Source organism: Lynx rufus, unplaced genomic scaffold (assembly GCF_022079265.1).
Source record: "Lynx rufus isolate CCGP_SWC_20201006 ecotype Redwood Valley unplaced genomic scaffold, mLynRuf1.p SCAF_7, whole genome shotgun sequence".
Taxonomy (NCBI): domain Eukaryota; kingdom Metazoa; phylum Chordata; class Mammalia; order Carnivora; family Felidae; genus Lynx; species Lynx rufus.
The window spans coordinates 137696039-137722524 of NW_025814889.1; the positions used below are offsets into that span (position 1 = coordinate 137696039).

Below are 26486 nucleotides of genomic sequence, written 5' to 3' on the forward strand. Positions count from 1 at the left end.
CTGCTCTATCTCGAAATGCTGAAGGGCTTTGAACAGTGAGGAAAACTACGCAGTGCCAAGAGTGGAGCAAAAACAGAGCGCACGTTTCATCTGACCACTTACGGTCGAAAAGCAGAGGTCGCTGGGGTGCAACAAGCCACCTGACTCCAAGTGTCCTTGTCACCATCACGACAAACACACATGCTCATCACGTGCCAGGTTCTAAGTGTCCTATGAACAACCCCTCACTGAATCCCGACAACCGTCCGGGGAGGCAGGCACTATGAGATCCCCACGTTAGTATTTCCTTCTGAGGAAAGGCAGGCACAGCGTGTAAGCAGCAGAACCGGGGTACCAACCACACGGGCTGGCTCCAGATCCCCCCCTGGCCCGCCGTGCGTCCTCACCCAGACGGACTGTAGGAAGACCCTGTACACCAGTGTCAGAGGCACTCAGGGTAAGGGACTCTCTGTTCAGGGCCACGTCTGCATCTGCCAGAAAGAACTATGCATTCTCAACAACTGACCGCCTCTTTTGGTTTTCCCCTAAATGAGAATGTCTGAAAGGTGTGATGTGGGACACATATTCAAATGACAAACTGCCTCTAACAGATTTTAAATTGGGAGTAAATGTCTGTAAAACTCTGGTTATGGTCCTTTAAGCTGACAAACTTCTTCATTACCTATCAATAGCCAGGACTTTCTTCCGTTCTTCTTCAAGCTGAGCTTGGACCTTCTCCGTGTTGGCATTCTGAGTGACAAATACGTCCTTAAGTTGCTGCCGCTTCGCCATGAGTTCATCCACAATTTGCAGACAAGTTTCTTCAGCCTGAATGAAGATGATTTGCATTGTAGACTTAATTATCTTTTACGTTAATAAGGTCAACAGATCATCTCATCGTCAGTAAAGCAAAGCAGTGATTCTGTGTGCTGCTTGAACTTCTATTCCCGAATGTGACCCACTCTTGTTCTACACTTCTTGGAGACTGGTAATTACTACCTGCCTTTGTCCTTCACTTTGGATTCATTCCTCAGCTTGCTACCCTCTGACTCTGTTCCATTGGACGTTGTCCAATGAAAATGTTTTTGCAAAAATGACCTCTTAATTGGCAATTAAGCAGACATCTCCCAGACTTTACCTTTTTGACAACTGTCCTCACTTCCTCCTTCCCGAGCTCCCCCCTCGCTTCACTGTTCCTCAGCATCTACTGCTCTGTCTGGGCGGCGGGGCGGGCTTGGGGGGTTGGGGGGGGGGTGAGGTCTCAACCATGCACATATGGCTTCAATCTACTCCCATTAACCAGCCTGGGCTTCTCCTGTTCTCCACGTGCCCTCCACCTGCTAGAGTTTGCTATCTAGATCTCACACAGGCAACTCAAGCTCCGTGGGTCCAGACTTTCCTCTCTTTAACTTGCCCCTCTATCCACGAATTGCCCAAATTAGAACTCAGGAGTCCTCAGCGGCACCTACCCCCCCCCACGCCTCTCCCACTTCAACACCTAATAATTTGTGAACCTGCTGATTTTACTTCCAGTATTTCTCAAACCTGCCCCCTACCCTTCCCGTCACTATGAGAACACTTCAGGAGTCCAACAGTGTTTACGCAATGAAAGAAATCATTTCAATGGCAACGCAATGAAAGAAATCATTTCAATGGCAACGCACTTCGGCCGCCTATAATTAGTTACCTTCTTTAGGTTATCGATGTCTTCTCTGCCTTTTTCGATGGTTTCTTGTAATGTACGGATCTTATTCAGCTTCTTCTTCAGCTGATTGCGACTATATTCAAGTTGAATATTAAGCCGAGTTTTCTGTTTCTCAAATTCTAATCTAGTAAAACAGAGTCAAGTGTTACAAGTGGTCAAGAGCCTTTAGTTCTTTATTTTTAATTGTTATCGTGGAAAATTTTTAAAAAACTACAAAAGTAGAAGGAATACTATAATGAATCCTGTTTCATCTAGAACTCTACTGGGCACTGCTCTCCAGCACTGGGTTATTTGAAGCACATTTCAGACATCATATCATTTCATTTGTCAACATTTTAGTATGTGTCTCTGAAAGTGAAGTGACCATTAGAACAAAACCACAAACTACTATAGATAGAACTGATGACAATTCCTTAATATTAAATTGTGATCACTGCCAGATTTCCCGAGTCTCGTTAAAAAAAACAACAACTGGTTTGTTTGAATCAGAATTCATACACTGCATATGATACATGTTTCTTCAATCTTTTATTATCTCCCTCCCTCCCTTCCTCTTTAAGTTACAATTTATGTGCTTATTCTTGTTTCTTTAGTCAGTCTTTGCAAATGGCTCGTCGTCCACACACTCCCAACTTGGGAACTAAAGAACATGTTCCTTCCTGAAGCACTTCCTACTTTGCCAGCTTCACAGACTCCTCGTAAAGAATTCCAAGACCAGCTGTAGCTCATTCTTCCCATCCTGTCTCCCTCACATACCCTAACAGCAACATTCAATCCAGAAACATTTTACAGCACTGTTATCAGAGATTGTGCTAGATCCTGCTGATACACAGACCACAACAAGAACAGGAATGATAAAAAACCGAGTGCTATTCCATGAGAGGTTACTGCATGCCAGCGCTGTTACAAACACCTTTACGTGATTTAACTCACTTAAGGCCTATGACTCTCTGAGGTGGGCGGTAGTACTATCCCTGTCTACGATGAGGACGAGCAGACCCAGGCAGAGCCAAGTTTCCTGCCCAAGGCCACCCGGTCAGGACATGGTGGAGCCAGGCGTGACACCCTCGGAGGCTCTGCTCTTAGCCGCTGACAGTAGCGCCTGTGGTGGTGGTTAAGAACAAACCCCCGAAGGACTTATTTCTGCTGCAGACTTGTATGCAGACCACACATGAGTGAGACACTTCTTCACTGGCTCTGGACACCACACTACTCCAGCTTTCCTCTCCCCACACTGGCTGCTCCTTTAATAGTCTCTGGTGATCTCAGCCAGGCACGTGGCTTTAAGTGCCATCTGCATGCAGACCCAGACTTTATACCTCTCCCTGCACCTCTCCCATGACCTCCCAGCCTGTACATTCAACTGCCTACTCCACATTTTCAGTCGGATGTCGGAGGCATCCCAGGTACATAATAGATAAGCTACTGGAGGTAACGAGAGATTTTAGCAAACTTATCATACGTTACATCGATCTAAACGTCGATAGCATGTTTCTACACCAGTAGAAACCAACTAGAAATACAGCATAAAAAGAAATACTATTCATAAGAGAAAAAAAAAAAACCTCTAAAATATCTAGGAAGTAACTTACGATAACACAAGATCTCAATGGGAAAGAAAACTTTAAAATTCTAATAAAGAATATAGATGATTAGAATAAATGAAGAGTCATACTATGTTCTTTTTTTTTATTTTTTTTTTATTTTTTTTGGGGACACAGAGAGACAGAGCATGAATGGGGAGGGGCAGAGAGAGAGGGAGACACAGAATCGGAAACAGGCTCCAGGCTCTGAGCCATCAGCCCAGAGCCCGACGCGGGGCTCGAACTCACAGACCCCGAGATCGTGACCTGGCTGAAGTCGGACGCTTAACCGACTGCGCCACCCAGGCGCCCCGAGTCATACTATGTTCTTAGATGAGAGGACTTGATATTTTGAAGATGTTCTCCCCAAATATATAATCAGAACCAGAATCTCAATCAGAATTCCAGTTGGATTTTTTATGAGAAATTCAATAAACAGTAGTAGACATAATTCTTTAGAAAGATAATCTACTGAAGTTCAAGCAGACTTCAGAAAAAAAAGAATATGACAGGGATAAAGAGGGGGGCATTTTACAAGGATAAAGGGATTAATTCAGCAAAAAGACCTAATGATCCCAAATATGTATAGACCTAATCACAAGGCTTTAAAATACATAAAGTTGGGGCGCCTGGATGGCTCAGTCGGTTAAGCGTCCGACTTTGGCTCAGGTCATGATCTCGCGGTTTGTGAGTTCGAGCCCTGCATTGAGCTTTGTGCTGACAGCTCAGAGCCTGGAGCCTGCTTTGGATTCTGTGTCTCGCTCGCTCTCTGCCCCTCCCCTGCTCACGCTCTGTCTCTGTCTCAAAAATAAATAAGACATTAAAAAAATTTAAATTAAAATAAAGTAAACTCACACCACCGGAAGAAGAAATGGACAGATCCAAAAGTACACTTGGAAATTTCAACAGCCCTCTCAGTGTTTGCTGAATGACCAGGCAGAGGACCAGTAAGTTACAGAGAGGATTCGAGTGACTAGATTTAACTGCCACCGAAAGAATACTCCACCCACCCCCCAGCAGGTGTCTATTAAACAACACACTTCTGAACCCCAGAAGGGTCTTTGGAAGAAATCACATGGGACGGTCGAAAATATTTTGAATGGGATGAGACTGAAAACACAACATACCAGAAGTAGTGGGATGCGGTATAAGCAATAGTTGCCAGGAAAGATACAGTTCAAAATACTCATATTAGAAAATAATGCTTATGTACCAAAATAAGTAGAAGGAAGAAAACAATAAAGGTGAGAACAGAAATCAACAACATAGACAAACCACAGAGAAAACCAACGAAGCCAAGAGCTGCTCTTAGAAAGGATCAATAAAACTAATACACCTCTAGCTAGGAATCAAGAAGAAAAGAAAGACGATAAATCACCAATATCAGAAATAAAAGAGGTGATATCAGTACAGATCCTACAGGCATTAAAAAGGATAAAAAGTGATTATTATTAATAACTTTATGTTAATAAATTTGACAACCTGGGTGAAACACATAAATTCCTTGAAAGAAATAAACTACTAGAACCCATTCAAGGAAAAAAATACCCCGACTAGCCCTACATCTATTAGGAAAACTGAATTTGTAACTAAAAACTTTCCCACGAAGAAAGGTAGGTGGCCTCAGTGGCTTCACTGGCAAATTTCACCAAACTTTTAGGAGAGAAGTAATCTAATTCTACAAAAACGCTTCCAGAAAAAACAAGAGGAGAGAACAATTCTTGATTCATTTTATGGGTTTGGCATTAGGCATTACCCTGATACAAAAACATGATAAAGATATTCCAAGAAAAAAATATGTATACCAATACACTCATGAATGTAGATGCAAAAATCCTTAACAAAATTTTAGCAAATCAGATCCAAAAATATTTGAAAAGGATACAATACAGTATGACTGAATCGGGTTTATCCTAGGTATATCAAGTTGGTTTAACATTCTAAAATCAATCAGTATAATTTACTACATTAATAAACAACAAAAAACCCCAACCATGTAATCATCTCAAAAGACGACAGAAAAAGTATCCATTCATGATGAAACATTTAAGCAAACTACAAATAGAAAGGAACTATCTCAATCTGCTAAAGGGCACCTTAAAATTAAAACCATATCTAACTGTGAAAGACTGAATGCTCTGCCCCTAAGACTGGGAATAAGGCAGGATGTCCGCTCTCAACACTTTTACTTACTCGACATCGTACTGGAGGTTCTAGCTAGTGCAGTAAGACAAGAGAAAGAAATAAAAGGCACACTAATTGGAAAAGAAGAAATAAAATTATTTTTACTGAAATATGATCGTTTATATAAATAATCCCAAGGAATCTATAAAAAGAGCTCCTAGAACTAATAAGTTTAGCAAAGTTGTAGCATACAAGGTCAATTTATAAAAACCAATCTTATTTCAATATATTACCAACAATCTATTTGAAATTGATAATTAAAAAGTTCTATTTATAATAGCATAAAAATATAAGGTACTTAAAATTGAACAAAATGTGAATAAAATTTGTACACTGAACACTAAAGAACATTAATGAGAGAAGTTAAGGAAAATCTACGTAAGTGAAGACGGTTACTATTCATGCATTAGCATTAAAACATGTCAATTCTTCCCAAATTGATTTATAGATTTATACAGTCCCAATCAAAATCCCAGCAGACTTTTACGAGCAACTGAAAAGCTGATCCTAAAATGTACATGGAAATGCAAAGGACACAGAATAGGCAGGGGCTTGACCTGCTTTGTCCACTGTTGTAGTGTCAGTGCCTAGAAGAGTGCCTAACTCATGGGAGGCTTACATTAAATAGGTGTTGAATAAATAAATGGACTATGAATTATAGAGAATAAAATTAAAGGAATGGGCCAAAATATTGATAGTTTTTTATTTCTAGACAATGGGATAATGACTGATATTTTTTAAAAGTCTTTTCTATGTTCTCTGGGAGGTACATATTACTTTTGTATTTAAAAATTATATTTGATTATATGAAAAACCCACAACTAACATTATACTCAATGGGAATAAACTGAGAGCTTTTCCCCTAAGGTCAGGAACAAGACAAGATGTCCATTCTCACCACTTTTATTCAACATAATATTGGAAGTCCTAGCTACAGCAACCAGACAAGAAAAAGGCATAAAAGACATCCAGGCACCTGGTTAAGTGTCCAACTCTTGATATTGGTTCAAGTCATGATCAGCTCATGGTTCGTGGGATCAAGCCCTGCATCAGGCTCTGCGCTGACAGCACAGGGCCTGCCTGGGATTCTCTCTCTCCCTCCCTCTCTGTGCCCCTCCCCCACTTCTCACATGCATGTGCATGCTCTCTATCAAAATAAATAAACATTTAAAAAATTAAAAAAAAAAAGTGGGGCACCTGGGTGGATCAATCAGTTGAGCATCTGACTTGGGCTCAGGTCATGATCTTACAGTTCGTGGGTTGGAGTCCCTCATCAGGCTCCATTGCTGATAGCTCAGAGCCTGGAGCCTGCTTTGGATTCTGTGTCTCCCTCTCTGTCCCTCCCCTGCTTGTGCACTCTTTCTCTCTCAAAAATAAACATTTAAAAACATTTTTAAAGAAATAAAACGCACCCAAATTGGTACTGAAGAAACAATACTTTCATTATTTACAGATGACATGCTAGCATATATAGAAAACCCTGAAGACTCCACCAAACAACTACTAGAACTGATAAATTCAGTAAGGTTGCAGGACACAAAACCAATATACAGAAATCCATTGCATTTCTATACACTAATAATGAAGCATCAGAAAGAGAAATTATGAAAACAATCCCAGTTACAATTGCATCAAAAATAACAAAATGCCTAGGGATAAACTAGGAATTAACCAAAGGGGTGAAAGACCTATACTCTGAAAACTATAAAACACTGAAGACAATACAAAGAAATGGAAAGACATCCCATGTTCATGGACTGGAAGAACAAATATTGTTAAAATGTCTGTACTACCCTAAGCAATCTACATATTTAATGCAATTGCTACCAAAATACCAGTAACACTTTTCACAGAACTAGAACAAACAATCCTAAAATTTGTCTGGAACCACAAAAGACCCTGAATAGCCAAAGCAATCTTAAAAACATAAAACTGCAGATATCACAACTCCGTATTTCAAATTATACTACAAAGTAGTAATCGAAACAGTATGGTACAAGCACAAAAATAGACACACAGATCAAAGGAATGGAATAGAAAACCCAGAAAAAACCCACGATATGGTCAATTAATCTTTGACAAAGGAGGCAAGGCTATACAACGGGAAAAGGACAGTCTCTTCAACAAATGGTGCTGGGAGAACGGGACGGATCCGTGCAAAAGAATGAAACTGGGCCACTTTCTTTCACCATACACAAAAATAACCTCAAAATGGATTAAAGACCTAGATATGAGACCAGAAACCATAAAAATCCTAGAATAGAGGACAGGCAATAATGTCTCTGACATTGGCCAGAACAACTTTTTTCTAGATATGTCTCCTGAGGCAAGAAAAATAAAAGCAAAAATAAACTATTGGGACTACATCAAAATAAAAAGCTTCTGCACAGCAAAGGAAACAACCAACAAAACTAAAAGGCAACCTACAGAATAAGATAAGATACTTGCAAATGACATATTTGACAAAGGGTAGTATCTAAAATATATAAAGAACTTATAGCATTCACCCAAGAAACAAAACACCCAAAAAACAAATAATCCATTTAAAAATGAACAGAACACATGAACAGACATTTCCCCAAAGGAGACATATAGATGGCCAACAGACACTTGAAAAGATGCTCCACATCACTCATCATCAGGGAAATACAAATCACAGTGAGTTATCACCTCACACCTATCACAATGGCTAAAATTAAAAAAAAAAATGCAAGAAAAAACAGGTGCTGGTGAGGATGTGTAGAAAAAGGAACCTTCATGCACTGTTAGTGGGAATGCAAACTGGTACAGCCACTGTGGAAAACACAATAGAGGTTCATCAAAAAGTTAAAAATAGAACTACCCTACAGTCCAGTAATCACACTACTGGGTATTTACCCTAAGAATATGAAAACACTAATTCAAAAGAATATATGCATCCCTATGTTTATAGCAGATTTACAATAGCTAAACTTTGAAAGCAGCCCAAGTGTCCATCAACAGAGGAATGGATAGAGAAGATGCAGTATGTATATACAATGGAATATTAGTCATAAAAAAGAATGAAATCTTGCCATTTGCAATGACCTGAATGGAGCTACTTACAGAGTATTATGCTAAGCAAAATAAGTCAGTCAGAGAAAGACAAATACAAAACAAATGAACAAAGGAAAAGAAAAGAGGCAAAGCAAAAAACAGACTCTTAACTAGAGAACAAGTACATGGTTACCATAGGGGAGGTGGGTGGGAGATATGTGGAATAGGTAAAGAAGATTAAGGGTAAGTACCCTTATCTTGATGAGCATATGGTGTAACACATAGAGCTGCTGAATGACTATATTGTATACCTGAAACTACTATAACACTGCATGTTAACTACACAGGAAATAAAAAACTTTTACAAGTAAGTAAAAATAAAAATTATATTTGATTTTTTTGTCTATGTGAGATGATGGATGTTACCTAAACTTACTGTGATAACAATTTTACAATGCATGTAACTCCGACCATTATGCTATACACCTTAAACTTAACACAGTGATGCATGTCAATTTTATCTCAATAAAACTGTAAAAAAGAGAAGTACCTAATACAAAATAAACCAATCATCTAGATGAGTATAAGTCTAGACCTTAAATAATCCGCAATCATAAATGCTTTTGTGTTTCCTGTTTCTGCATGACTTTGACTACTTTTAAACATAAAATGATTACACCCCTTGGGTAAAGGGACTGTCCTCTGACTTACGGTACAACCTTGTCATTGTCACTATTGTATCCTTAAATTTAGAATTTATAGTCCTATTGTCAAAACAATCACATTTGAATAGATAATACATGGATGTGGTACAAAACTAAGAAGGTGCAAGAATACACAAAAAGTAAAATATCTCTCTCCCACCTTGTCAGTCTTCTCAGAGGAACCACTCTTTACGATTTCTAAACATATATGTGTACATATGTTCTCCCCCGGATTGTCATTTGTCTTGATTTTCTTCACAGTACTGTTGCCATGCAAAATATCTTTATTTCTATACCTTTGCATTTTATCCTTTCCTTTATGGTTCCCGGTGTTTAAGTCATACTGAAAGACCTTCTCTAATCTGAGATTATTTTTGAAAATTCTCTTATGGCTTATCCTAGTATTTTTATGCCTTCATTTTATTTACTAGAATGTTTGGCATTGATCTGGGTCTGAAGAATGAGATAGGGACCCAAGTACGTTTTTCCAGGTTGGAAACACATGTATCCCAACATGATTTACTGGAAAAGTATATTTTTTCTCTACTTATATGAAATGCCAGCTTTATATTAACTTGAATTTCCCTTATAGATCTGGACTCTATTTGTGAGCAAGTACCTCAAGATTTTAATTAATCCAACTTTATACATGTTTTCAAATCTGGGAGTCCTAGTCCTTTCTCATTACCCTTTTCAGATTTTTTCTTAGCTAGTTCTGAATGTGAACTCTAGAATCAGCTTACCCAGTTGTTTTTTGTTTTTTTTTTAAAACCTTGTCCATACATGTGTTGAGATGAAATTATGGCTTAAATTAGGGAGAACCAACTTCTTTATAATACTGAGTCTTCCTATGAAAGAACTAGTATGCCTTTTCTTTCTTTTTTTTCTTTCTTTCCTTTGTTTCCATTAATTTATTTTTTTTATTTTTTTATAATTTTTTTTTCAACGTTTATTTATTTTGGGGACAGAGAGAGACAGAGCATGAACGGGCGAGGGGCAGAGAGAGAGGGAGACATAGAATCGGAAACAGGCTCCAGGCTCTGAGCCATCAGCCCAGAGCCCGACGCGGGGCTCGAACTCACGGACCACGAGATCGTGACCTGGCTGAAGTCGGACGCTTAACCGACTGCGCCACCCAGGCGCGCCCCGACCATTAATTTATTTTTGAGAGACAGAGACAGAGCACAGTGGGGGAGGGGCAGAGATAGAAGGAGACAGAATCCGAAGCAGGTTCCAGGCTCCTAGCTGTCAGCACACAGCCCAATGCGGGGCTCGAACTCACAAACTGTGATATCATGACCTGAGCCGAAGTCGGACGCTTAACTGACTGAGCCACCCAGGTGCCCCTGCCTTTTCTTTTTATTCAACTTTATTATTTCTCTGTCTTGTTTAAATTTCTTTTTTTTAAAAAAGCTTATTTAGTTTTCAGAGGGGTGAGGGGCAGAGAGAGAGAGAGTGGAGACAGGGAGAGGGAGAGAGAAAATCCTAAGCAGGCTCTGCACTGCCAGCACAGAGCCCAATGCGGGGCTCAAACCCACGAATTGGGAGATCATGACCTGAGCCGAAATCAAGATTTGGACACTGACTGAGCCACCCAGGTGCCCCTAAAAGTTTCCTTATATACTTTCACATTTAGTAGCTTTATTCCCAAGTACCAAGTATTTTACACCTTTTTCCTAACATAATTGAGATATTTTCTCCCTACACATTGTCTCCCTGGTAGTTTCTATATAGAAAGGCTACTAATTTTAAAATTAATTTTTATATTAATTTTTAATTTAAAATTTTCATATTAATATTTGTATTCAGCCACATTACTGAACGCTTTTTTGTTTCTAACAGTTTTCTAGGAATTTCAATTTCTAATTTGTTTTCTAGGAATTTCTAGATATATATCATATAACCTGCCAACAGTGGAAGTTTTGTTTCCTCCTTTGCAAATGTTTATGCCTTATTTATATTTCTTGTCTAACTCTATTGACTATTATTTCTAGGAGCACATTAGGTAACGGTGATACTGAATATTCTTCTCATTTCTAATTTTACTAGGAATACTTCTAGTGTTTTCCAACGTTACTCATGAAAACATAATGCTGATTTAGGATAAGGTATATTTTCTCATATTACAGATACCTACTCACATTTTAAGAATTTCAAATCAAGAATGGATGCTGAATTCTGTCTAGTTCTCTTAATCATTTCTAGAGTTGATTGATTTTTTTCCCCTTTGATCATTAATATGGCAAATTATAGCAATAATCCCTGATACGGAACCATCCTTTTATTTCCAGAATGAAATCTACACTGATAATGGTGGAATATTTTGCTGTTGTTGTTGCACTGCCTGTTTCCTTTTAAAACTTATTTGGTTATTTACAGGTAGGAATGATTGAGATGTATATGTACATACCTTTTTTGGATTTTTTGCATCAATATTACTCAATATTATATTATGTTCATTTAATAAAAAGCTGTTCATTTAATAAAACTTCCTCTTCTATACCATGAAGAAGTTTAAATATTGAACATTCGTTTAAATGTTAAATGTTGAAGTTCCTTATGCCTTTAAAGTTTGCTGGGATGATTCATTTGCGAAACCATACATGCCTGGTGAATTTGGGGAAGGGTGTGATGGGCAGAAAGCTTTTTTACTTTCCTTTCTTATGGTAACTGACTTCCTCAGATTTTTCTATCCTGGTAATATGTTATTTCTTGAAAATTACAAATTTTATCCATATACATGGATATTTATAGAGAAATAAGTAAATTACTGCCTTATTATTCTTTTAATAACTACTATGTTTGTGTAAGTATATCCTCATTCTCTTATTTCTTATATTTATGCTTTCTCTCTTTAAAACGTTACTGAATAGGGGCGCCTGGGTGGCTCAGTCGGTTAAGCGTCCGACTTAAGCTCAGGTCATGATCTCACAGTTGGTGGGTTCGAGCCCCGTGTCGGGCTCTGTGCTGACAGCTCGGAGCCTGGAGCCCGCTTCGGATTCTGTGTCTCCCTCTCTCTCTGCCCCTCCCCCACTCATGTTCTGTCTCTCTCTGTCAGAAATAAACATTAAAAAAAAAGTTACTGAATAAAAGAATTCTATCTCTATAAGAATATGAATGTTTACTAGATATTTCTTGATGAACTGAAATAAAGATTCGTTCAGCCACAATTCCCTTAAATTAAGAAATAATAGTTACGTTTATATATGTGTAAGTTGCTTACTAACATCTTCTGATAAAAATACCTTTTTTGATCAATTTCTTGTTGCTGTTTAACATGTTTCTTCTCAAATTCACGAATATTTTCCACACCAATTTCTTCACAGAAGTGTTGGAAAATATCATCTTCAACCTTTTAAATTATTTCAAAACAACTGGTTTACTAATTAATTTTTAGAAAGTATATAGACAATGCTTAAATCTAAATTCTTCCCACCAAGAACTTCCTGTATTAGGCTAAATACTAATCTGAAAAGCATTATTGTACTCTGAGGAGCCAGTGATTTCTTTCTCTTTAACTCCACAAACGACACCCATCTATTTTCAAATTTCTTACTCTAAAAACTAAATAAGAAAGCTCATAATTGGCCTTATTAACGGTTTTGGCTTTATGAAGTGTTTAACAAAATCAGAAATATTTCCTTTACGTTAGCTACACCATAATATAACATTCTACATAAATAAATAAAATATTCCTTCTATGTAAGTAATGCTATAGAGTCTTGGGCAATAGAAGCCATGAAGACTGGAACATTGAATTAAGACTCAGAAAGATCTGGAAAAACTAGAATGAGCCAAATCCCAACAAAATAACATTTAACCTCAATATCTTTAAAGCCCTGCATTTATTTATATACCATTACAGGATAAAAGAAAGTTGTTGTTTTAAACAGGACATGTTAAAAACTTTCAGGTTTTAGTTGAATATAAATTAAGCATGAATGTGATATCATTCATGCAGTGGTAAGTCATAATTTACATAACTAGATAATCAAAACTATGGAGAGTTATAGTTCTATGTGTTGAGTCCCATGGTACTCTGTAGAGGTCAGACGATATTTTGACCTTAAACTTTGTTCTGGGCGTTGATAAACAACAGAGAGCCCAGGGGATGGCTGCCAGAGCTGGTCTTAAATCCACGGTCAACATACATGATTAAAGCATTAGGGGTACTTAACCTGGAAAAAAGCTAATTAAAGTAACATAAGTGTGGTTTCAAAACCTGTGACACGAGGCAGAACTAAAGCAATGAGTGGAAGTTACTCAGCGATGGTGTGACAGACAACTTCCTCAGGATCAACAGCGGCATGAACTGAGCCACAAAGCTCCTGTCATGTTACCAGCAGAGGCTAGATGACCAGATCTTTGTTGCCCCAGAGGCAAGCGCCGTGCCTGGTATATACAATAAATGTTCAAGAAATAATTACTCAGGGAAGAAGCAACTTTAAAAACTAATCTGAATGAAAAGTTCTTTCTTTCTTGCCGTTAAGGGCAGTGGGAGAAGAAAAAGGCTCTCATTTTTACAATGGGCAAGGAGAAGAGAGCAGGAGTAAGTGTGCACTGGTCATGACTTCTCGAGAGGTGCTGCAGTGGTTCTCCAAAGCCACAAACTCATTTGGCAGACCAATAAAACCAGGCATTTATCGAACTGCTTTAGTGTATGTGCAAGAAGCCCTAAACCCGCTATCTGGTTGAGAACTCTACTTGACGTGCCCATCGGTCATAAATACACGATGCGTGACCTTGTCTATCTCCTCTTGAAATTCTTCGATTCGTTGTTGCCGTTCTTTCACACCTTCACTCAACATAGTACATTGAGACTCAATGTTCAGCAGCTCACTCTGTAGCTGAGATTGTTCCTAATTACGAAAGAGAAAATTTTCTTTTTAAAATAGCTGTTTTAGCTTTAGATGGTGAAGCAAAAAAAGGTGACAGGAATCTTTTGGAATAAAAAGGGAATCCATGAGATAAGGTAACTGCAGGCACACCTGTATATCCAGATTAACAACCATACAAATATAATCTCAATCATGGGATAAAGTGTAGAAATTACATGGTGTTATAGATATATAATTCCTGAAATTCTCTGTCCTGGTTCTAATCTCCACCAAGTTTTATGTAAGCCCATATTACCCGGTAAAAAGCAGCAAGTTGCTTCTTTTTAATCATCTCTAGTTCACTCTGGGAATATTTGAGTCGTGTATGAGTTCCTTGTACTAGAGTCTGTATTTGTTTCAAGTCAGCTTCCTTGCGAAGTATCTTCATTAGATCCTAACAAGGGAGAGAAACATGAGAACATTTTATAAGAGAACAGCACTTTCATTTTCCAGTGATCTCACTGGAATAATTCACTGATTTTTATATATAACCACACCCACACCCCACCTTCCCTTCTTCCCTTTTTAAAATTTATTTATTTGAGAGAGAGGGAGAAAGAGAGAGAGAGAGCCAGCAGAGGGGAGCAGAGAGACAGAGAGGGAGAGAGAGAGAATCCCAAGCAGGCTCCACACCAGCAGGGCTGAGCCCGATGCAGGGCTCAAACTCACAAACAGTGAGACTGTGACCTGAGCCCAAATCAAGAGTCAGACGCTTAACCGATGGAGCCCCCCAGGCACTCCCCATCTTCCCTTCTTCTGATAAGAGACTGGCAACTAAGTACACAAGCCATCCGGAGTGCCCACGATGCCCTACGACAAGCACCCTCAAAAACTAACGCACTTCCGAACAGGAAACAGAAATGAAAAACGAGGAATGGGAAGCGTGTGTTCCATACAAGGCACGTAAGCGGCTGAAATGGAATCAGCCTTGCTTTTAGCGCATCCCCTTCCTCCTTCGCCCACCCTATTATTCAACCAGATTAACTTCCTAGTATATGTCCTTCTGTATTTTCCTCCTAGTCTTTACATGAATATATGCGTACACAGAGTCACTTGTTTTACAAGTTTAGAATCATGTTGCATATGTGTTTCTGCCTCCTGTTTTTCTCAGTTACTCACAAAAGTCAATTGATAAAGCTCTAGATCAATTCTTTCAATGGCTGTGTATTATTCCAGAGTGTACCTGTACCAAAATTATCCAACTGTTCTCTTAATGATGGGCTGGGTTTCTGCCACTGCCAGCAGCTGCAACAACATACTTGTATGTACACCATTAAGTGTTCATGTTTTCATTTCCATGCAATAGATCCTCAGGGTACGATCAAGGGGTCAAATGTATTCACGTGTTTAACAGCAGCTACCGCTGCTTTCCCAAAGGCTAGAACTCTCCTTTCCATAAATAACGGAGGAGTACATGTTTCTTTACTTCTCCTCCAGCATTTATATATATTTCCAAGCCTTACGTATAGGTATGAAGTAATCTGAATTTGCTTTGTATTCCCTTGAGTGCTATATTCTATACAGAGCATTTTTTCATGTTTATTGGCCAATGGACAACTTCTTTCCATGAACTGTCTAATCTTATCCTTTCCCCAGATGTTCTATCATGTCTTTTTCATGTCAAGTTGGAAAGAACTCTTTGATAAGCAGAGAACCCAGTCTTCATTTTAAACTTAAAAAACTGTATACAATGGGTTTTATCCTCATTTAACTTTTTTACATTCAGGCTTTTAATCTGGAATTTATTTTTGTGTTATAACACGGGGCATAGCATTACTTTCTCTAGATATGCCAATACCATTTACTAAATCATCTATCCTTTTCCCACCAAACTGAAACATCATCTTTGTTGTACACTAAGTTGTCAGTATACTGGGAGTATTTCTGGAATTCCTCTTCTGTTTCATTAATCTGTCCATCCCTATGTCAATAATGCATCAGCTTGACTGCAATGGCTTCTCGTGGTATTCTGTACACCAGCAAGAGAAGTTCTACCTTCCCCACTTTTGTCACATATTTTTTTTTTTACTAATCTTAGGGAATTCTTCATTTGTAAAAATTAGAACGTCATTTTATCAAGTTAAAAAGTCCTCAATAAGGGGCACCTGGGTGGTTCAGATAGTTAAGCGTCTGACTTCAGCTCACGTCATGATCTTGTGGTTTGTGGATTTGAGCCCCGCATTGGGCTCTGGGCTGACAGCTCAGAGCCTGGAGCCTGCTTCAAATTGTGTGTGTGTCTCTCTCTCTCTGCCCCTCTCCTGCTCACCTCTGCCCCCCTCTCTCTAAGATAAGTAACATTTCAAAAAGTTTAAAAAGAGATTCTATGTTTAAAAAAATCCTCAATAACATTAAAATTTCTTTTTCAATGTTTATTTTTGAGAGCGAGCAAGCAAGCATGAATGGGGGAGGGGCAGAGAGAAAGGGAGACACAGAATCTGAAGTAGGCTCCAGGCTCCTAGCTGTCAGCACAGAGCCCGATGCGGGGCTCGAACTCACAAACCTGTGAGATCGTGACCTGAGCTGAAGTCGGATGCTTAACCAACTGAGCCACCCAGGCACCCCTCCTCAATATTTTAATTAAAATTGTATTTAGTTTTATATTAATTAGAAGATTTCTAACCCAAGAATATAGTATGCCTTTCCTCTTTGTGTTTTTCATTAAGATTTATTTTCTAGAAAATTTTTTTAATCTTTATTTATTTGAGAGACAGAGAGAGAGAGAGAGAGAGAGAGCGAGCGAGCACAAGTTGGGAAGGGGCAGAGACAGAGAGGGAGAGAGAACTCTAAGCAGGCTCTGTGCTGTTCACGCAGAGACCAACGTGGGACTTGAACCCATGAACCCTGAGATCACAGCCTGAGCTAAGATGGAGAGTAGGACACTTAACCAACTGAGCCACCCAGGTGCCCCAGTTACTGTGTCTTTAGGTTTACAGTTATTCCTCTTGTGAGAATCTTTTCCCACTTTCAGATGTTTTTTGATAGTCCAGAGAAAAACTGGAGTTTTGTTTATCCACATAGCCCTCCCATTAGCTTATTAAATCTAGTAGTTTCAAAACTATAATCCTATTATCAGCAAAAAGTTAGTTTTTTTCTTTTCAAAGATTTATACAAATTTCATTTGTGCCTAATTATATTTACCATAATTTCCAAGACCACATTATATAATAATGTTGATAATAGATATCTCAGTCTACTTCCTAATTTTAACACGGTTTTAATGTTTCACCATTTAAGCCATTACACCTGTTAGGTTTGGGTAAAAGCTATTTATTTAAATCATTTCCACCATTTACTCTTTTAGTTAGCACTTTAATTAGAGCTACCTGCTGAACTTTACCAAATACATTTTTACATATAATGATAGGATTTTTCTCCTGCCTTCGATTTGTTATTATAATGGATTATGTTTTCTGTTACTACATTACTGAATTCTCTATATTGATATTTAATTTGAGAATTATGCATTTATATTCACAGCGGAAGTCATTTCCAGTTTTATTTTTTTGTATTATCTTCATAATATTTGAAATTTAAGTTATACTAACTTTATAAAATAAGCTGGCAAGTTTCCGTCCTTTTCTATAATCTAGAATGCCTTAGTGAAGATTAGAATTATGTTAGAAGTCACCTGGAAACCCACGAGGCCCAGAATCCTTGTCTCAATTGTGGTGAAACACATATAACATTCCCCATCTTTACCATTTTCAAGTGTGCAGTTCAGTGGTGTCTAAGTTGCATGTCTGTTGTTGTGTGGCCCTTCTCCAGAAGTCTTTTCATCTTGTAAAACTAAAACTTTTGCCCACTGAAGAACTTTATGCTCAGTGAACAACAGTCCGTTCTCCACACTCCCGAGCCCCGGCACCTGGCAGTCTACTTTCTGTCTGTATGAATCTGACTACTCTAGGGGCCTCATGTACGTGGAATCCTACAGTATTCGTCTTTTTGTGACTGGCTTATTTCATGTAGCATCACGTCCTCAGGTTCCCACTGTGTAGCAGGTGTTGGAATTTCCTCCCTTTTTAAGGATGAGTATTTCACTGAATGTACAGAACACATTTGTTTGTCCATTCATCCAGCGATGAACACTTGGGTTGCTTCTACTTTTTGTCTGTTGTGAATAATACCGTTAGGAACACGGGTGTACAACTATCTCTTCTAGACCCTGCTTTAAATTCCTTGGAGTATATACCCAGAAGCAGAATTACTGGATCATACAATGGTTCTAGTTTGAATGTTTAAAGGAGCCACCATACTGTCTTCCACAGCTGCTGTCTATTTTACATTCTGGGCGTGTTTATTCAATGGTGGGTCACCCAGCTAGCAGTGGCTTAAAAAAAATGTGGGTTTATTTTTCTCACACAAAAGCAGTGTGATGCAGGCTGATGCAGTTCCTCAACAACAGCATCTAACTTTTAGTTTCTTAGTACAGTGGCTTTATCCTCATGCTTGCTGCCTCTTGGTGCAATATGGCTGCTGCCTCCCCAGGCCTCTTGACTGAATTCCGGTAAGGAAGAAGAAAACGCAAGTGACAATACCAATAATTCCATCTGTAGCTCTAAAACGGTCACGTGGCCACTGCTAGCTACAATGAAACTTAGGAAATCAAGTTGTCTTAGTTTTTTTATGATTCTGTAATAAAGCCAAGCAAGAAAGGAAGATGTTATGGATGGGGCCTGGCCAGCAGACTGCACCACTGCCTAACTTTTCAAATGTCCCACTTCTTTTCTAGTTGGTCAGTCTGTCTATGTATGTATGTATGTATGTATGTATGTATGTATGTATGTACGTACCTATCTTCTTTTAAGTAGGCTTCATACCCAGAACAGAGCTCAGTGTGGAGTTTGAACTCACGACCATGAGATCAAGATTTGAACTGAGATCAAGAGTTGGACACTTAATTGAGCCACCCAGGCGTCCCTATATTTATTTTTAATTATATTTTTCTGAAAATCTTCCATTTCTTTCAGATTTTTGATTTTGTTATTACATAGTTATTTGCTTTTAAGATTCTCTTTAAATGATTTTAATTTTCTCATTTGCAGGCTGTATATTTTTGCCTCTAATTTTTCCTCCCTTTATTAAAATTGCAATTTCTTAGCCTTTCAAAAGAACAGCTTTTAGATTCACTAGTCTTTTTTTCTATTTTGACTTGTGCTCTAATTATTTTTAGCTTAAAAAATTACATTATAAGTTTTTTCTGTTTATTTTGTGGCTGTTGTTCTAATTTCTTAAAGTAATAAATGCCCTTATATTGAATCTTTCTTCTGAAGGTATTTCCTCTTGATGTAGCTTTTATATGTCTCACAGACTTCCCATTTACCACTTTAGAGACATGTTGTGATTTGCCTTTTCATTACTTCTTTGATTCCAAAACTACCTATAAGTACATTTCTTAATTTCTATGCAAACAAAAATTTTTTTAGTTGTTACTTCTAACTTAATTTAATTATAATCAAGGTGATCTTTTAAAAAACTATTGAGATTTCTATTATGGACAAGTATATGATCAGTTTTTATAATTGTTTCATGGATATTTTAAATATCTCACATTTATTGAGTACTTTGATCAGTGTTCTATAAAGTTTACATTTATTCACCCACTTAATCCTCTGAACAGTGCTGTGAAGGTGCTTTGTTACCCCCACTCTCAGTTCAGGGTCCAGGGGAGGAGGCCAACCATAAAGAAATCTGGAAGGTGATAGAAATGTTCTAAATATGATTGTGGGAGCAATTACATGACTACATACAACTGTCAAAACATACTGAATCACACACTTAAAATTGGTGCCTATTACTGTATATAAATTACACCTCATTAAAATCAACAAAAAGTCACACAATATATTTACAACATATATGACTAAGAATTAATTTACTTATACAAATAATTCTTTTTTTTTTTTTTTAATGTTTTCTATTATTTATTTTTGAGAGCGAGCGAGCCAGGGCACACACAAGTGGGGGAGGGGCAGAGAGCAAGAGAGACACACACACAGAATCCGAGGCAGGCTCCAGGCTCCAAGCTGTCAGCGCAGAGCCCTACACAGGGCTCAAACCCACGAACCATGAGATCATGACCTAAGCTGAAGCCGGATGCTTAACCGACTGAGCCACCCAGGTGCCCCGAAAATAATTCTTAAAGTAGGTAATAAAATAACAAGCAGCTAATAGAAAAATGTGCACAAGAAATAAGTACTTTATAGCAAAAATTACAAAGAACCAATGAATATATGAGGAAATGCTCAACCTCAGTTATAATTTAAGAAATGCATATTCAAACAATCAGATATTTTTTTTAACCAATCAGATTGGCAAAGATTAAAAATCTGTTAATATCCAATGTAGCCCTCTAGGGATATACACATTCTACTATAGGTTTTCTTTTGATGGGAATTTAGTAACATACATACCCTTAGACCTGGAAATCCCACTTATAGGAATTCATCTTAGAGATGTATTTATACAAAGATATTTTATTTATTTATCTACTGTTTATTTTTGAGAGAGACAGAGCGTGAGCGGGGGAGGGGCAGAGAGCGAGGGAGACACAGAATCCAAAGCAAGCTCCAGGCTCTGAGCCGTCAGCACAGAGCCCAACGCGGGGCTTGAACTCACAGACCGTGAGATCATGCCCTGAGCTGAAGTCGGATGCTTAACTGTATGAGCCATCCAGGCACCCCCAAATAAAGGTATTTTAAAGAATAACAATAAACACGTATACAGTACTCACACATGCCAGATACCATTTTAAGTATTTTAACTGGATTATCTGATTTAATCCTTAAAATAACCCTAAAAGGAAGGTACTTTTGTTCTCCCCATTTTACAGGCAGGAAAACTAAGATACAATGGGGTTAGGTATCTTGCCCAAGGTCATACTGCCAGCAAGTGGCAGAGCCAGGATTCAAACTCAGGCAGTGTGGCTACAGAATTTATCCTCCTAGGTACTTTGGTTTTCATCCTCTAAAGAACATGTAATGAGGGGCACCTGGGTAGCTCAGTTGGTTAAGCGTCCAACTCTTGACTTTGTCTCAGGTCACGATCTCCCAGTTCGTGAGTTCGAGCCTTGCATCAGGCTCTGTGCTGACAGTGCGGAACCTGCTTGGGATTCTGTCTCCCTCCCTCTCAGTCCCCCCTCCACTTGCTCTCTCTCTCTCTCTCTCTCTCAAAGTAAATAAAAATAAACTTAAAAAAAATTTTTTTTAATGTATAATGATGCATCATTTGTAATAGCAAAAACCAACACATCCATTATTGGAGACTGATGCAATAAACACAATCTATATAATGAAATACCAGGCAGGATTCATTAAAAATAAGTGGTTCTCCGGGAGCCTGGGTGGCTCAGTCGGTTAAGCGTCCGACTTCCGGCTCGGGTCATGATCTCGTGAGTTCGAGCCCCACATCAGGCTCTGTGCTGACCGCTTGGAGCGTGGAGCCTGCTTCGGATCCTGTGTCTCCCTCTCTCTCTGCCCCTCCCCCACTCTCATTCTTTCTCCCCGCCAAAATAAATAATAAACATTTAAAATAAAAAAGTCATTCTCTGTATGCTAAGATGAAAACATGTCTGTGTCATTACATTAAATGAAAAAGCTTGTTGCAAACATTATTTGTAGCAAAAGTCTATCATAAAACAAGTAGGAAAAATAATATATATACTTACATATACAGAGAAAATTTCCAGAGGCTATATATCAGACTGTGTTTAGCAAATATCACGGAGATGTAAGGATAGGTAAGAGAAAGATTTTTATATTTTAATTTATTCTATTTTGCTTTACTTGAATTTTTTTAAGCAGGCATAGTCCTTGTATTAGTCCAAAAATTTGTTTAAAAACACAATTACTCTCTTTAGTATGCCACAATGTCTACAGCATGGGCTTACCTTTAATTCCTGGATCAGCTGGGTTCTTCTGTCTCTTAAGTTCTTTATCTCCTTCTCATCCCAGCATCTAGCCTTGTATTTTAAGTCACTTGATCCTCCAGAGATCACCCCAGATTTTAAAAATAATGTTCCATCAAGAGCTACTGTCTGTAAAATTAAAAACATTTTATCCTGGAGAGATGTACATAAGGAAGATAAAGATTGGACATAATATGGAAATTTTTCCAGCTGGGAATTTATAGATGAGAAAAACCACTTAATGAAATTTATGAATAAAATACCCAACTTATGAAGGGACAGACACTAGCCAATAAATGAACCACAAATACAAGTCCTGTTTTGCTAAGGCCCAAAGCAATTCTAGGCAACAGATTAGCAGCCATTAAAAAGTTTCAAAGTAAATTGTACATTAGTTCCAAACATATTCAATAATGAGAGGCAAATTTGGTATCAAATAGTTTGCATTATATATTCCTGTGTTTTGAAGAATTTCTTACCACATGCCAGTGGCATATTATGAAAACAGCCTTAGATACCAAGCATATCACATTCTCCCCGATGCAAATGAAACCGGGAGGAAGAAAAAAATTTAAACAGAGTCAGAGGTACAAAATAGCTTCAAGTTTATAGTCCAGTGAGTAATCATATGCTTTCTGCAGTAAATGATTCTGTGTTTTGCAAATGTTTCTAATTATTTGGTGAAAGCAGGTGCAGACCACCTGTGTAAGACTAAAACCATGCAATGTGAGCTTAAAAAAAAAAAAAAAGAAGTCAACAAATAGGAATCTCATTCATTCCTTCATTCAGACAAACATTCCCTGCGTGCTACTGTGTTTGAGACGTTCCATACCGGGGACCGGAGTGACCAAAGAAGTGACATATGGTACTGACCCTCAGCAAATCACTCTCGTGGGGAAAAGAAACATATCATTACAACATAAAGCGATGAGAAGCTAGAGTCATACTCAGAATAATCTCGAAGCATAAAACTGGAGGATTCCAACCCAGCTGCTCTGCAGAAGGCTTCCTGAAGAGGCCAAGGCTTCCATTGTATCTTATCAGAGGAACTAGTTAGACGTAACTAGATATTTACCAGAAAACTCAGTTTATTTCTGTCTCACAATTACAGAGGTACGCGTTCCAGGGTTTTTATGGTGACGCCAGAGTTAACAAAAACCCAGACTCCTGATAGAATATTGCTGTACTATCCTTAGTATTTGGATCACTCTTCAAGGGCGACAGCCTTGTTATTTTCTGGAAGGCTTTAGGGGCTCCTTTCCTTCCCAACTGTCGGCTTGGCGATCAGTTTGCTCATGGTCTGAAATGGCTCTGGGGAAAAGCGTTACATCTTCACTGGATAGCAACAGCAGTGGCATGGAGACTGAGCTCCTAACGGGAAGCTCTCTCTGAGCGGGAGGGCAGTTTGGGAAGCCCACTGGTACACACCTTGCTGACTCCTCTGACTTCTTCACAACTATGTGCAGTGATATGGAGGCAGCATCCCTCTCTGGGAACACTTTCAGCTCGGGCTCTGTCTGCCTGGCCAAACCGTATTTCATTCACACTGAAGGAAAGGTGAGGAACCACATAGGCTCCTGTCCTTTTCTGCTTTTAAGTTCTCCACAAAGCTTACTTTACGTTTACACTATGTGTCACTAGTGATGTGTATGTCTGAATCTCTCACGTGACCGTTTCAAAGTCATTTGGTAGTCCAGGAGAATCCTACAGCTCCAGCTACTGTGTCTATGTTTCACAAAAGGAGGTAAAAGTTCTATTAAGAAACTTTCCTGGCAGGACTCCTGATGACTGCCGTTTACTTCCAATTGTCCCCCCCTAGATTGTCACGCAGGAAGATCAGGCTTCTGTTAGTAAGGAAAACAGGGAAAGGGATACTAAGCAGGCAACTGCAGTCTCTGACACACACAGGTAGGAGGTAGCCCAGAAAAGGGCGGTGGTGGAATGCAGGCAGCGGGGCACGGACACACAGACTGTGTGTACGTGCATGTGTCACAGGGGTGGGATGGAGACAGAGGCAACGTGAGTTTGGAATTCCTAGAAAGTAACGCGACAGTGAAGGAATAGCACAGAGGTACGGCTAGCAGGCAGGGCAGACCGTGGAGCTCTTTGTGTGCCCTCACGGGAAAATGGGGACTGAACACGACTAAGGACCAGGGAGTCTATGGAGGGCGCGGAGGGGATTAACACGGAATGGGATGGTAGCACATAGGAGACAGAAGTGATCAGACATGAGCTTTAAACAGACCATTCTGGCAATTATTTGAAAAACAGACTGGTCCAATAGACTGGGATTGTAGAGGTTATGAGGAAATCCTTGGGGAAAAACCAGAACTTCATTTAGCTAGAATAGTGGTACCAAGAATTAAATACAGGAGATCAAGATTTAGAAAGAACATTAATTTAGTTTCAGACATACTGATTTTACAGTGCTTGTAGGCTAGTATTTTATTTACTTATTTATAATGCATATTTTGATTACTTTCTAAAAGAAATTAGATTTTATAAATCATAATAAAGATTATAATAAATATAAATATGCAGTAAGATAGCCTCAAATAAATAACTAGAGATAAGAAATTAGACTAGGTGGAAAAAGAACCAAATATAATAATCCATAATGAGAAATCACTGAAAAAGAGAAAATGAGAAATCACTGAATTCAATTAAGCAAGCAGAAAAACAAAAATTATTCAATATATGATATTGGGATAGGTAATTAACCATTTAGGGGGAAAAAGCTAATACCTATACCTAATAATACACATCAAAATAAATTTCAGATTAAGATTAAAATACAGAACCGGTACCACCAAAAACATGAGAAAAATTAAGTAAATATATATTTGATTTTATAGTAAAGACCCCATTAAACATGTAAAAACAATACTTACAAAAGTTAAGAATGATAGAACTGCTTCCTAAACATATAGCTTATATACCATAGTACGCACTAGATCTTGCTAGGGTATGGATACCAGATTTAGCAAAGAGAGAAGCAGCACACCCAGTTACATGTGAATTTCAGATAAACAATGAAAAAAATTTTAATACAGGTGGTATGTCCAAATGTTTTCTCTGGTAACTCTAGGAGACAAGTTAGGGATGGCTTTCATTTTCCTTTTTGAGCTCTATTTTCCCAAATCTCTGAATTGCACATTTATTAACTTGTATATCTGATATACAAAAGCCAACATAACAGTGAGGAAAAACCTCACCGGGGGCTGGCGTGGAGAGGGGCACAAAGAGCTCTGCGCTAATGAGAATCTGCCATATCGTGCATGGGAGTACAACGCCAGCGCCCTCTTCCCAGCTACAAGTCAACTTCTCCTCTTTGAGCAGGGGTACAGTTTTCTGAGGCTCTTTTTACTTCATTGCTTGGTTGGCTGCTGCTGTCGTTACTACAACGGTTTACTACTGCATATAACGTGCTCGGCACAGTACAGAGATGCTGTTTAGTTCTATGTTCACAACCCCATTAAGTAGATACTATTTCCATTGTACAGATAGGGACCAAAAGATATTAGGTAACTTGCCTAAGGCCATACACAGGGACCAAAGCCCAAGTTGGTCGAACATCTATCCCCGTGTTCTCACCCACCGTGTTATACACTTCCTTCAATTCCAAAAACATTGTGAGCATCAACCACAGAATTATGAATCTTACTTGTTTTAATAGTTTCTCGGTTTATTAAAATAACTTATTTCTTCGCAAGGTAAATGTAATCTCCAACAACCTATTTTCATTTGATTTACAGTCAAATTCCTATTCCAGAGGACTACAATTATAACTTCCAGCCTGCAATTTCCTTAACTTAAATCTTACATTAGTTGGTCGGGGTAGTAATCCTAGTCGGGGGTCACATTCCTGAAAAATACCTTGGCTGGCACAGTTGGGATTTCATGGCAGAAGAGTGGGAGGAATTTTTAAATAACACTAAATGAAACTTCTAGAGAGTATGTGCTAGAAAAAAATTCTTAGGCATTAAACACTTATTCTGCAGGATTACCAACCAATCCACCGAATCAGCTTCGACTGTTTCAAGAACAGCGTTTCAGTCTTATAAACTGCTAAGGTAGATTCTCCCATAAATTTTTGTGTTATGCAGATTCTACATATTTTTAATGTTCCCTTTCAGTGGTATGAAAAATAATATACTTTAACATTTTATTTCTGAATGGAAAAGATATTCACTGAATTCAAAATCCAAAAGATGCAAGACTGTAGAGTGAAAAATTTTCCTGGCCCCTACCACCCCCATGCCCTCCCCAGAGGTTATCAATGATGTGATTTTTCTTATGCATTCTCCCAGAATGTTCTTGCATAAACAGATGCATGCAAACATCTCTTATTTCCCCCAATGTTTTACACACATGGTAACACACTACACACTAGTCTACATGCGACTTTTTTAAAAAACTGAATACATCTTGGAGGTGGTCTCATACTTGTACATAAAGGACTTCATTCTTATTTAAGGTTGCACGTTATCAGTATTCCGTTCTATGAACACACTACTTTCATTGAATTAGTCTTGT

The 26486-nt window shown here is 38.4% G+C and overlaps 1 protein-coding gene across 2 annotated transcripts in view; it reads right to left on the reverse strand.

The window, feature by feature from the left end:
• SMC1B (structural maintenance of chromosomes 1B) overlaps positions 1 to 26486 on the reverse strand; it is a 75333-nt gene that overhangs the window by 12048 nt on the left and 36799 nt on the right. For both annotated transcript variants that reach the window (XM_047064983.1, XM_047064982.1), the window contains exons 12-17: positions 21933 to 22079; positions 14304 to 14441; positions 13913 to 14029; positions 12416 to 12522; positions 1667 to 1808; positions 662 to 807 (exon numbers count right to left, since the gene is read on the reverse strand). In XM_047064983.1, coding sequence (XP_046920939.1) covers positions 662 to 807; positions 1667 to 1808; positions 12416 to 12522; positions 13913 to 14029; positions 14304 to 14441; positions 21933 to 22079 — 797 coding nt within the window. The remainder of the gene's footprint in view (positions 1 to 661; positions 808 to 1666; positions 1809 to 12415; positions 12523 to 13912; positions 14030 to 14303; positions 14442 to 21932; positions 22080 to 26486) is intronic.